Genomic DNA, 12958 nt, shown 5'->3' with positions numbered 1-12958 from the left:
TTAATACTATTTTATTGCAACGCCAAAGTAGGCCTGTCTTATTATTTTTTTTATTATCAAATTTGCTGTTATTGTAGGCTAGATGGCAGGCTTTAAATATTTTAAATAACATTTACTCATAACCTTACTAATTCGAGAGCCGAACCTAAAAAAGTTTAAGTGCAATAAGCCTGTACAATAAAGGGAGCCGCAATGCATATTTCTAGCGCATTCTTTCACTCAACAATTATTGCTGGAATAATAAAATAAATTTCAAATTAACCAATTAAACACATTATAGTTGATAAAAAAATTGTGTCTAGTAGTTCCGACAAACAGATGAGCTCGCTACATGTGCGTTGCGCTAATAATTTGACATTTGCTCTTCTTGAGAAAGTGCTACAGCGGGCCCTGCTATTTCACATATAAGGTTAGTGATACGTATTTTAAATTAGTATTGCACATTATTCATTCATTTTCTTGTCGGCTTGGTCCCTTTATTAATCTGGGGTTGCCACAGCGGAATGAACCGCCAACTTATTTAGCAAGTTTTTACGCAGCGGATGCCCTTCCAGCCACAACCCATCTCTGGGAAACATCCACACATACACACACACTTATACAGTATGGACAATTTAGCCTACCCAATTCACCTGTACCGCATGTCTTTTTACTGTGGGGAAAACCGGAGCACCCGGAGGAAACCCACGCGAACGCACTACACTACTGAATTAGACACACAATCTCAAAAAAAAACTTGATGCTTATTTACATTATCTAAAGTCATTTCTGAGGTAGGATCTGTTGTTGTATTATATATTTTCGTTTTAATATGCAAATAATTTTCTTTAATTTGTAATAGGTCCCTCATTGCATAAAATAACCAGCCTTTGTATTCAATATGTTTGTAAATTGTCCATCCAGTTTGACGCAAGCTAAACAACATTTTGGCCTGTTTTGCTTATTAAATGAGTGATTTTCACGGAGAAACAAATCATCCATCCACACAGTTTTGTATAGGACCTGTGTGAACAAAAATGTACACTTCATCATAGCCTATAGGAAAATGTATCTGTTTAGAACAAATTTTGTGTTGTATAATTAAAAATATTAAAAATACAATAAAAATAAAAAGAAGGAATAACATTTGAAGTGCAATGCTTCAAAGATCCAATACGCTGCATGCAGAGCCAACACAAAAACTGGTTTGTTTGTTTAATAAAATAATAATATGAAATTAAAGTGAAATAGTTCCATAACCTGTATTATAACTGTAGTCACTCTAGATGACAAATCATCCGTTGCGCCGTTCAGTTTCACCTTTAATCAAGAATGTGCCAGAACCAAATGAGAATATTTACAGATTACCTCGGAATGAGACCTCGGTCTGTGAAGGATGCAGAACACAGAAACTCGCTGCATGGAGATGCATGTTAGATGTTTTATATCCCTTTAGATATTGTAAATAAACAAGTTTTTATAGAGATTGTGTCATGTCTTTTCTTTAACGCACGCGCTGAACAGCCTGTAGCCTAAATAATAGTTTAGATTTTATAACATATAATGTTCCATTACTTTAAATGTATAATGTTTTTTAATATGTATGGATTATATAAAATATATAGTTTATATAAATGCGCTCTGATCATTCAAGGATCATAATGCGTTGCATATTCTTCTTATTCTTCATTAGGCTTGATCCGTAAATTGTGTATTTTATAAACTGATCGTTTATAAGGACTAAGCTATTAATAACTGTAATTCCTCGAATGGAAAAGTCTTGATTAAAGATAAAGAGAACTTAATTCGACATATGCATATAGTGCGCTTATTTCTGCGCGCATCGCGCGCTTTACCGAATTACCTTTTTTTTTAAATGCATTATAAATGCATCTGGCAGCACCGAAAAGAGCAAATGCCAAGTTATTAGCGCAGCGCACAGACAGCTAGCTCGTCTAGTCTGAACCAGGGGTTTTCAAACTATTCATTGCACACCGATCCCATTGCATTTTATTTAGGATAAACCACTTATTTAAAATTAATTAATTAAAAGGTGCGTACTCTCCAATACAACACTGTAGTGTCATAATATTTAATAATTATAATTAAGATAGACACCTGACCTCCATTTAATAAACAATTTATTTGCCATCCTCTGTTAATTTGAAGTTTAAAGTTTAAATCATTTATGTTAAACTTAAATTATTTAAAAACTTAAAAAGACTTAAATTTAGTCATTTAAGACATTTTAGGTCATAAGTTTACATACATTGACCGTTGCATTTAGTAGGCCTATTCTGGTCTAAATAAGCTTTTTGCATCTTAGGTGTTTACACACACAAATTAAGCAGTTTATACGTACATTTAATGTTACTTTGAAATTACTTTTGATGCAATAAATAATCCTAAATAGTTGAAAGTGTTAACATATTCTTGAAATGTAGTTATTTTATAACTATGAAATTTATTACTAAACAAAGTGAATCATTATGAATTTGCCAAGAAATAATCCACTTTACCACCGTAAAGCAATGCCCCACACTCTGTAAAATAGAGAAAATAAGCAAGATGCGCAGTCTCATGCAGCCTTAGTGAAATATAGCGCGTCACAGCAATGAACTAAAAATAAAACCACCCTTGAAATGCTGGCGATCTTAATTTTTTCAGCCTACACTGACTGAGAATAATGTTGCACTATTTTATTAACAAATAATTAGAATGTTTTTTTTTTCCTTCAACACATTCATCATTACTTTTGCCTGTTCAAGTTTTTGCGCGCGCTTGAGCGCGAAGGCATCTATTTTCAGGTGCAAGATGCCACTTTGGGTGGCACCAGCACACTCTGCCACACCTGTGGCTATGTTCCTGCTACAATAATAATAACAACAACAACGACAAAATAATAACAAAAAATAATAATAATAAGACAGGCCTACTTTGACGTTGCAATAAAAAAGTATTAATTATCAAATAAATATTTACAATAGGCTAAAGGCATATATTAAATTAAAATAGGAGAAAATCCAATAGAAACAAATGGTACCATTTATTATAGCCCCATGCAGGGTCCATTGTGTTCTTACAACCATTAAATAACTAAGTAAATAATAATAATAACAATACTAATAATAATAGGCCTAATAATAATCTAATAATAATAATAATAATAATAATAAATTATTATTTTATACAGAGTAGGCTATTATTTAGGCCTACAATAGCTCTGAAACAATCATGCAAACCAGGTGCTGCTCGGAAATGGCTTTCTTTGCTCAGCATCAGTTGCACAGCAGCAAGAAGCTTGGCAGTGAACTATGACCTTATTTTAATGACAAATGTCTAAGAATACTGCTGATTTACGTTTTTATTTAATTTATACATACGTAATGAATGTAAGCCTGCTAACTGTGTGTGGTTCAAATGATAGAATATGTAAACTTTGTTTATATATATATATAATTAAATAATAATAATTAAAAGCCTGCGTGTAAGGCTTTTATTTTGAGGGTGACGTCACGAGCGCAGATTTGGTTAACCAATTAGAGAAAAGTGGGCGTTTCAGCACCGCCTACATGTGTAAAATGAATTTTAAAGTCGTTTATCCGTTTTCCTACCCTAAACCAAAAAAACGAAAATCCAGCCAAAATCTCGTTTTTTCGTTTTCTCGTGCGCAAAAGAAAAACGGAAAAACGGCCGTTTTCTCCATTTCCTTTATTCCGTTTGAAAATGGAAAACAAATGAACAAAACGTACACGGACCCAGATCAAACAGTGTTCATCTTTAACCACCAACCTACCTTGTCAGGTAAACCAAGTTAGTTTCGGCGTTGGAAAACGTCATCAAATCGTGTCCGTTTGTTCCTGTCACGTAAACTGAATATAAGGCGCGGGAAAAGTTACATCGCCCTCTATCGGTCAACATCAAAGGACTTTTATATGAAAGATTGTTGTGCTGACTAGCATTATTTTCTGTCAGAACGAGCGCGGGATTGTTATAAATAAGTAAATAGTATTAAAAATAAATCTATCAAACAATAACACTACATCAAACTCTATGTAATATAATTAAAAAAAAAGACCACAGTTTTGGATACGATTTTTAAATGCAAAAGGGTATATGCAGAAGCATGCTAATAGGACTTTGAATTTGCCAGTTTTATTTATTTATTTATTTATTTATTTATTTATTTATTTTAACTGAATGTATTTTAATGACATTACAACATTGATACTGTAAATGGAACCGTATAAATTAGAAAAAAAAATTCACAATAACAGGTAACGGGAGGTTTATCAGTATGGGAAAAACACCAGCTCGGGATATACCATATTAAGCCAGGCTGGTCAAGCTGGTTTTAGCTGATCATTTCCCAGCCTGACCAGCTAAAACCAGGCTAAAAATAGCTGAAACCAGCCTAAAAATAGCCAAAAGCCCTCTAAAACCAGGCTGGTCAACTAGCTAAAACAAGCTTACCATGGTTTAAGCTGTTCTTTTTTTTTTTAACAGGGAGGCTATTAGCCTTTTTAATAATTTAATTTTGTTTTATTTAATTTGCTGCTTGAAACTAAAGAAGACTTAAACATTATTCAATTAAAAAACAAAGCAATTAACATAGGGTTTTTGCTCGCCAGACAACAAAACAAGCTCTGTAATGTTTATAATTAAAAAAAATTAGCAAAAGAGAAAAATACTTGCAATCTGTATAAAAAAATGAACTGAAATCAATAACATTAGTATTTTAACCTTCTTAGTTTATTATTTTAAAACGTTGTTTGAATTACAAGGAAGGCTTTAACGTTCTCAGCAGAACGTGCGATTAATAGAGGGAAATTAACATGTTTTTTGATGCTGCGTATCTTCTAATTTTAACAAAATTATACATTTCAACAAAAGCACAAAACCATTTACATAAAAATGTATTGAAATTAAAAGTAATATTATGTAGTATATGTTTTAAAATGTTTCAATAGGGTATATGCCAAGCTAGTGCTGTTCCCATGCTGATACACGTCCAGTGACCTGTTATTGTGAACTTTTTTCCATTTTATACGGTTCCTTTTACAGCATCGATGTTGTAATGTCATTAAATACATTAAGTTAAATAAACTTTAGCATTTATTTAGTTGCTCAAGCGTAAAACGAGACAAAAGCTGTTTCCTCACACGCGCCCGTCAGAATCGGCAGGCTAACACAGAAGCTCCATTGAATATACTGTGGTAAAATAAATGCTCATATTATAAAGACAAGACGGGGGAAATGTAATTTCATGCCGTACTTCTTATACAATCTGACACCCACTTTAAATTGGATATCATTTAGCTGATTTTTAAAGAAAACAGACCTTAAACGCACTGGATTTTGCATTGGCATTCAATTCGCCGGAAGCACTTAATCCAGGTTACTGGCAAATTAAAGTCCTATTAGCATGCTTCGGCATATACCCCATTGATTAATTTATCAAATTGCTTTATAAAGGAAGGTTCTTGTTGTGAGAAGAAAAAAACCTGCAATTAACATGGGCTTTTTAATAATGCAAGATCACACACAAAGTAAACATATTGATAATATTCTAATAGCGCTTTATTATTCAAAATCTCACAGTTCATTCATCGTTATATGTATCTTCAGCAATAAATTAAACTTCTGTGGCTTATAACATTTGTAATAATGCTTGACAAAAGAAAAATGCTAGTTCATTCACATATACCACACATACAGTATTCATATATTCATTCTTTACCATGACATTCATTAAAAGAACAAACAAATTGGTTATATTACAACCCCACATGTTTTAAAACAAAATGCACACAGAAAAAATATAGATATATTTTGATGAGCATATGATTGTGAGAGTGTACAATGGCGTTCTCTGAAGATGATGATGACGGTGGAGATTTGTTTTCCAGTCATGAGTTGCAGTCTTTGAGCATTGTTTGTCCTCTGGACTCGTGACCTCCCATTCAAACCCCTTCGCCACAATTCAAAACAAACATATAAAGCCTATTGTCCTTTTATCAGTAAACTGCTCGTACCATAGTGCTCTCTTAAAGAGCCGGAGAGAAAAGGAAATCCAGTTCTTCGCAAGCAAAACTTACGGATGAATACAGTCACCAATTCACAGCTGCGTTGACTTGATCCTCATTTCTACTATATACATTTAAGCCCCGCCCCCTATTCCAACATCCAAACATTAAGACAGTATTATTAAATGCAATGTATTCATTTGCATAGTCAAAGTACACTCTCAGTGGCTCTGTGTGGTGGTTTTTTATTGTTATGATTATTTTTTTTCTTGCAGTCCCTCAGGGAAATTCACTTTGCGGCTCTATAAAACATTCATCAGGCACATGTTTTGTCTTGAAAGATAGACGTGAAGTAGATCTGGATGCAGATCAGTGTTTGAGTTCTTCTGCTGTTTTTGACCAGCGATGGCGGTACTGAGATTCACTGAAGCGTCTCTTACTGCTGTTGTAATAGTTGTTGTTTTGGTATTTGTGTGCATACATCTTCTGGAAGGTGGACGCTGTGGAATAAAAGGAAAGATGTGTTCATTTAAAACAAATAGCTTATGTCAAAATGTCATTTTTTGGAATCATTTATTTTTGTTTTTAATATATATATATATATATATATATATATATATATATATATATATATATATATATATATATATATATATATATATATATATATATATGATTTTTAATATTTTTACTGCACAATGAATTTTATTATACACTCAGTGGCCACTTTATTAGGTACACCTGTCCAACTGCTCGTTGACAAATTTCTAATCAGCCAGTGACATACTCAATGCATTTAGGCATGTAGACATGGTCAGGACGATCTGCTGCAGTTCAAACTGAGCATCAGAATGGGGAAGAAAGGGGATTTAAGTGACTGAATGTGGCATGGTTGTTGGTGCCAGACGGGCTGCTCTGAGTATTTCAGAAACTGCTGATCTACTGGGATTTTCATACACAACCCTCTCCATCAGAGAATGGTTGATAAAAGGGAAAATATCCAGTGAGCGACAGTTCTGTGGGCGCAAATTCCTTGTTGATGTCAGAGGAGAATGGCCAGACTGGTTCCAAGTGATAGAAAGACTACAGTAACTCAAATAAGCACTCGTTACAACCGAGCTCTGCAGAAGAGCATCTCTGAACACACAACACGGCCAACCTTGAGGCGGATGGGCTACAGCAGCAGAAGAGCACAGCGGGTGCCGCTCCTGTCAGCTAAGAACAGGAAACTGAGGCTACAATTCACACAGACTCACCAAAACTGGACAATAGAAGATTGGAGAAACGTTGCTGCTCTGATGAGTCTCCATTTCTGCTGACACATTCGGATGGTCGGATCAGAATTTGGCATCAACAACATGAAAACATGGATCCATCCTGCCTTGTATTAGCGGTTCAGGCTGGTGGTGGTGGTATAATGTGTGGGGGAGATTTTCTTGGCACACTTTGGGTCCATTAGTACCAATTGAGCATCGTGTCAACGCCACAGCCTACCTGAGTATTGTTGCTGACCATGTCCATCCCTTTATGAGCACAGTGTCTCCATCTTCTGATGGCTACTTCCAGCAGGATAACACACCATGCCATAAAGCTCAATCATCTCAGACTGGTTTCTTGAACATGACAATGAGTTCACTGTACTCAAATGGCCTCCACAGTCACCAGAGCTCAATCCAATAGAGCAGCTTTGGGATGTGGTGGAACGGGAGATTGGCATCATGGATGTGCAGCCGACAAATCTGCAGCAACTGTGTGATGCTATCATGTCAACATGGAGCAAAATCTCTGAGGAATATTTCCAGTAGCTTGCTGAATCTATGCTACGAAGGATTAAGGCAGTTCTGTTCTAAAGGCAAAAGGAGGGCCAAACCCGGTACTAGTAAGGTGTACCTAATAAAGTGCCCAGTATAATACCGGTATAATAAATACCGTGTATCTTTTTTGACAAAAAACCTCAAGAAATTAGTATTTACTTTTCAAAAGTATTCACTATGCAGGACGAAACCTGCAAAAACAATAAATAAACAAATATGCAAATAAATTAATTAATTAAATAATAAATTCTAAAATGCCTGCATAAATAAATCAATAAATAAATATATATAAAAACACAAATTCTTGCATGAATAAAACAATAAATAAAAATGCAAATAAACACAAGAATATATATATAAAATACACAAATTCCCGCATAAATAAATATATAAATAAATAAAAATTAAATAGGTTTCGTCCTCTATAATTCACTAATGTCTTTAATCTTTTAGTAAATTTCATTAATATCTATACCTTTTTTTGTAAAATAAAATGTTAAAGAGTATTTTATTACAATATATATCTTCTTTTGTCTAGCGTGAATTTTTATTTTGAACTAAAAGCTAAAAATAAATAAATAACATTTTAAATCTGATTGAAGAAATGAAAAAATTAAAATAATAAAACGTTTGCAAGAAAATAAATAAAAAATGTTTTTAAAAAGATTAATATTAAGTTACATATTAAATTGTTTTCATGGCTTTAGTTTTATTATACAGAATAACTCATACAACTTACGATTCAAGCATGTGATTTTGGGCTTGTCCCACTGTCCGTCTTCTCTGCATCTGATAGTAGGGACATGTCTCTGGATGAAGCCTTCTTTACAGTGATATCGAACCAGAGAGTTGATCTCGTATCGCGGCTTCATGCTGCCATAGACTTGAGCGTCCTTTATGAGAGGAGGCTGACCGCAGGACACTGGGAAACAGGATAAAGATATTTTCATATTATGGTCAGGTTATGTTGTGGATACATTACAGTAATGTTAAGGTTATTTTCGGGTTATGTTTTGGTTTTGTTTAGGTTATGTTCTGGTTATTTTAAGGTTATGTTCTGGTAATGTTCAGGATATTTGCAGGATATGTTCAGGTTATGTTCTGGTTTTGTTCAGGTTATGTTAAATTAAGTTATTTTCAGGTTAAATAGGATCAGTTTATTTTCAGGTTATATTTAAATTTTGTTCTGGTAATGTTCTGGTTATGTTCAGGTTACTTTCAGATGATGTTCAGGTTATGTTCTGGTTATGTTTAGTTGATGTTTAGGTTATGTTCTGGTAATGTTCAGTTTCTGTTCAGATTATTATTAGGTTATATTGTGCTTATTTTCAGGATATGTTCTGGTTATGTTTAATTAAATCATCTTCAGGTTATTTTCTAGCAATGTTCAGTTTGTTAAATTAAATTATTTTCAGGTTATGTTCTGGTTATAATCAGTTTATGTTTAGGTTATAATCAGTTTATGTTCAGGTTATATTCTAGTTTTGTTCTGGTAATGTTCAGTTTATGGTTAGGTTACTTTTAGATGATGTTATTGTTATATTCAGTTTATGTTTAGAATATTATTAGGTTATGCTCTGTTTTTTTCAGGACATGTTCTGGTTGTTTAATTTATTCATCTTCAGATTATGTTCAGGCAATGTTCAGTTTATGTTCAGGTTATGTTCTGTTTAGGATCAAATTATGTTCAGGTTACTTGCAGATGATGTTCTGGTTATGTTCAGGTTATGCGTAGTTGATGTTCAGGTTATGTTCTGGTAATGTTCGGTTTATGTTCAGACTATTATTAGGTTATGTTCTGCTTATTTTCAGGATATGTTCTGGTCATGTTCTATTAAATTATTTTCAGGTTATGTTCTGGTTAGGATCAGTTTATGTTCAGGTTACTTGCAGATGATGTTCTGGTTATGTTCAGGTTATGTTTAGGTTATGTTCTGGTTATGCTCATAATATTAGGTTATGTTTTGCTTATTTTCAGGATATGTTCTGGTCATGTTCAATTAAATTATTTTCAGGTTATGTTCTGGTTAGGATCAGTTTATGTTCAGGTAACTTGCAGATTATGTTCTGGTTATGTTCATGTTATGTTTTGGTTATGTTCAGGTTATGTTCAGGTTATGTTCTGTTTATGTTCAGGTTGTGTTCTGGTTATGTTCAGGTTATGTTCTGGTTATGTTCAGTTTATGTTCTGGTTATGTTCAGGTTATGTTCTGGTTATGTTCAGTTTATGTTCATAATATTGTTAGGTTATGTTCTGCTTACTTTCTGGTTGTGTTCAATTCAATTATCTTCAGGTTATGTTCTGGCAATGTTCAGGATATGTTCAGTTTAGTTTATTTAGTTTAGTGGCCTATAGCTCCTTCCCTTCAGCTTAGCGGCTGAAACCTCCTCCACTTCTGCAAAGCTCACTTCTATTTATTAGTTGAATAAGTGCATCATCCAGGTATTTAAAGGGTACTTATTCTTTTTTGTTTTTGTTTAAGTTTTCAGTCTGAATGCACTACTTATACTTCAAAATGGTGTGGAATAGTGCGTATAAGTATGCAATTTGGAACACACCTATAGTCAAAAACAATAAAGAAATGAAATAAATAAAGCGCTGTCTCACCTGTGCCCTTCTTACAGGTGAAGGTCAGGTGGTAGTTGCAGGGCACATCGTTCCACTGTCCGCTCTCATGCCAGATCATGACCACACAGTCCTCACCGGTGGAGAAGAAGCTGTCCGGCTGACCATCACGCCAGTTCTCGAATTGCTGGAGAACCAGAGCACACTTGTGAATTTCTTTTTTCTTGATTTGAACACAAAAAAATATATAAATTACAACAACAAAGAAAAATGAGACTTTGTGTGCATTCACACCTGTGAATCGATTCATGTGTTCCGAAACAGGGATTAAAATAGTTACATTAATACTCTTTGCTCTTGGTGCGGTTCGCTTTCACACTGCAAAGTTTCTAAACGGACCAAAAGAGCTACTGTACAAGTCACATGTGAGTTAACTCTCCTTACATTGGTCAGAGTTTCATGGTTTATTTTGCAGAGTCCCGCTCAGCTGTCATGCGTCCTTATTTTAATTCATGGCGATGGGCAATAAGACATTATAAGTGGAAAGCTGCACTTTCATTTTGAATGGTGACACCCACAGACATCGTCACCAGATATAAATCAGCGGTAAGACCCTCTTACAAAAAGCCCTTGGCTAGACTGCAGTTCGGTCAATGTTCCTAACGAATAAAAATCTCTCGTTAAAAGTTCAGCATGCTTTCACCTTCGAATTTAGCATGAAACACACATTTACCGGTAGGAATGACATCCAGCACTACTCATAATTTTCTCTTCATATAGCCGTATATATGCCTATTGCATATCCATAATACACTGTGATATAGCCGGGCTTGGATCATTTTGCTTTCTCACTACAACCGATCTGCTCCAAAGTTTGTTTCAATCGAGCCGACACCACTTCATTCAGGCGATCTCGGATCGATTGCTTTGGTGCTGATCCGAGCCCGATTGCTGGATTCACATATGCCAAAAGTCTAGGGGCCCTATTATACAACCGGCGCAATGTGGCGCAAGGCGCGACGCAATAGTTTTTTGCTAGTTTCAGCTTGGCGCAAGAGTCATTTTGAGGCGTTGAGTTTTAGGATATAACTCAGGTTTTTGAGCACACTTCGTTATTATTGTTCATTTATTCGTTTGCTAAAAACTAGAACTGAAGTTAGAAATAGTTTTGAAACAAATATTTACGCTTAACGAATGAAATTAATTATTTATAGGCTAAATGATGTCTGTGCGTAAAGGTTTCCCTATCCACGAGAGCGACACGGCCTGAAAGTGTTTGCGCTCTGCGCATGGATCGTCAAAATAGAGCCCTAGGTGTGAAGGCACCCTCAATCAATAGTCATGCCTTCTAATGTTCCATTTCTTACGCGGAGCAATCGTTTAGCTTCACAAGACCTCAGTGTGTAATCAGTAGGCATGTCTATTGATTTACTCCTTTGTGTGTGTTCCTTTTGGTAAAACTTTAATTTGATGGTCCCTATTGCACATTTTGTTGACTAAAACTTGCATTGCAGCTACATGACAGTATTACTAGACTATTCTGCTTAATATCTGCTGATGCTGCTCCTTCAACAAACATTTCACTGACTATAAGAGACTTTGCAAGTCCATGTCAACTTACACTAACCCCAACCCAACAGTCTACTTATAATCTATTGAGAATTAGTTGGCATGCAGATGCGATGTAACTTAAATTCTACAAATAGCATTAAACGGATCAGCAAATAAAAGTAATACCTTTATGTTTAATCTAAAACAACCTTTCACCATTCACTGCCTTTATATGAATCACCAAGAACAACAGAATCAGTTTAAAATCTTCTTTAATGTTCTACTGAAGAAGAAAAAAGTCTCAAGTATGAGCTGTGGTGGAGTAAATCATATATCAACTATCCCTTTAACAGTTATTAAGTTAGTAGTTGGGTTTAGGATTATGTACTAAGTACTAATAAACAGCCAAAACAAAGAAAAGAGGAAGGGGTGCTGACAATATTTTCAACAGTATCTGGATGCAGCCTTTATGATACAAGCTGAGATTGCATGGCTCAGCGATGCAATGTCAGACACAATGCACTCAATGGAGCGAGTGACGTCACTGTGAGGGGTAGGGTTAGGGGCGGGGTTAGGTGAGCACATTAAAAAGCATTGGATGCAGCTCAGATTGCACTGCACCAGGTCTGCATCCAGACCCCTCTCGAAATTTTTGAAATCTTGTTCTTTCAGTGGGCGGCACGGTGGCTTGGTGGTTAGCACTTTGGCCTCACAGCAAGAAGGTCACTGGTTTGAGTCCCGGCTGGGTCAGTTGGCATTTCTGTTTTGAGTTTGCATGTTCTCCCTGAGTTGGCGTGGGTTTCCTCTGGCTGCTCCGGTTTCCCCCACAGTACAAACACATGCGCTATAGGGGAACTGATGAACTAAATTCGAAACTCAAAGTGTTCGAGTGTGAGTGTGTTTGTTTTCCAGTACTGGGTTGTGGCTAGAAGGGCATCCGCTGTGTAAAGCATATGCTGAAATAGTTGGCGGTTCATTCCGCTGTGGTATATAAAAGACTAGGCAGAAGAAAAATGAATGAA

At 35.1% G+C, this 12958-nt stretch overlaps 1 protein-coding gene across 1 annotated transcript in view; it reads right to left on the bottom strand.

The window, feature by feature from the left end:
- Positions 1–5541: 5541 nt before the first annotated feature.
- Positions 5542–12958, bottom strand: part of vcanb (versican b) — a 74496-nt gene continuing 67079 nt past the window's right edge. The window contains 3 exon segments of the mRNA NM_214688.1: positions 5542–6505; positions 8559–8741; positions 10428–10572. Of these exon segments, the coding sequence (NP_999853.1) occupies positions 6375–6505; positions 8559–8741; positions 10428–10572 (459 nt within the window). The 3' untranslated portion in view covers positions 5542–6374.

This window comes from Danio rerio, chromosome 10 (assembly GCF_049306965.1).
Source record: "Danio rerio strain Tuebingen ecotype United States chromosome 10, GRCz12tu, whole genome shotgun sequence".
In the NCBI taxonomy this organism is placed as follows: Eukaryota; Metazoa; Chordata; class Actinopteri; order Cypriniformes; family Danionidae; genus Danio; species Danio rerio.
The sequence above is the reverse complement of the archived record's forward strand: the minus strand, read 5'-3'. Positions and strand labels throughout refer to the sequence as shown.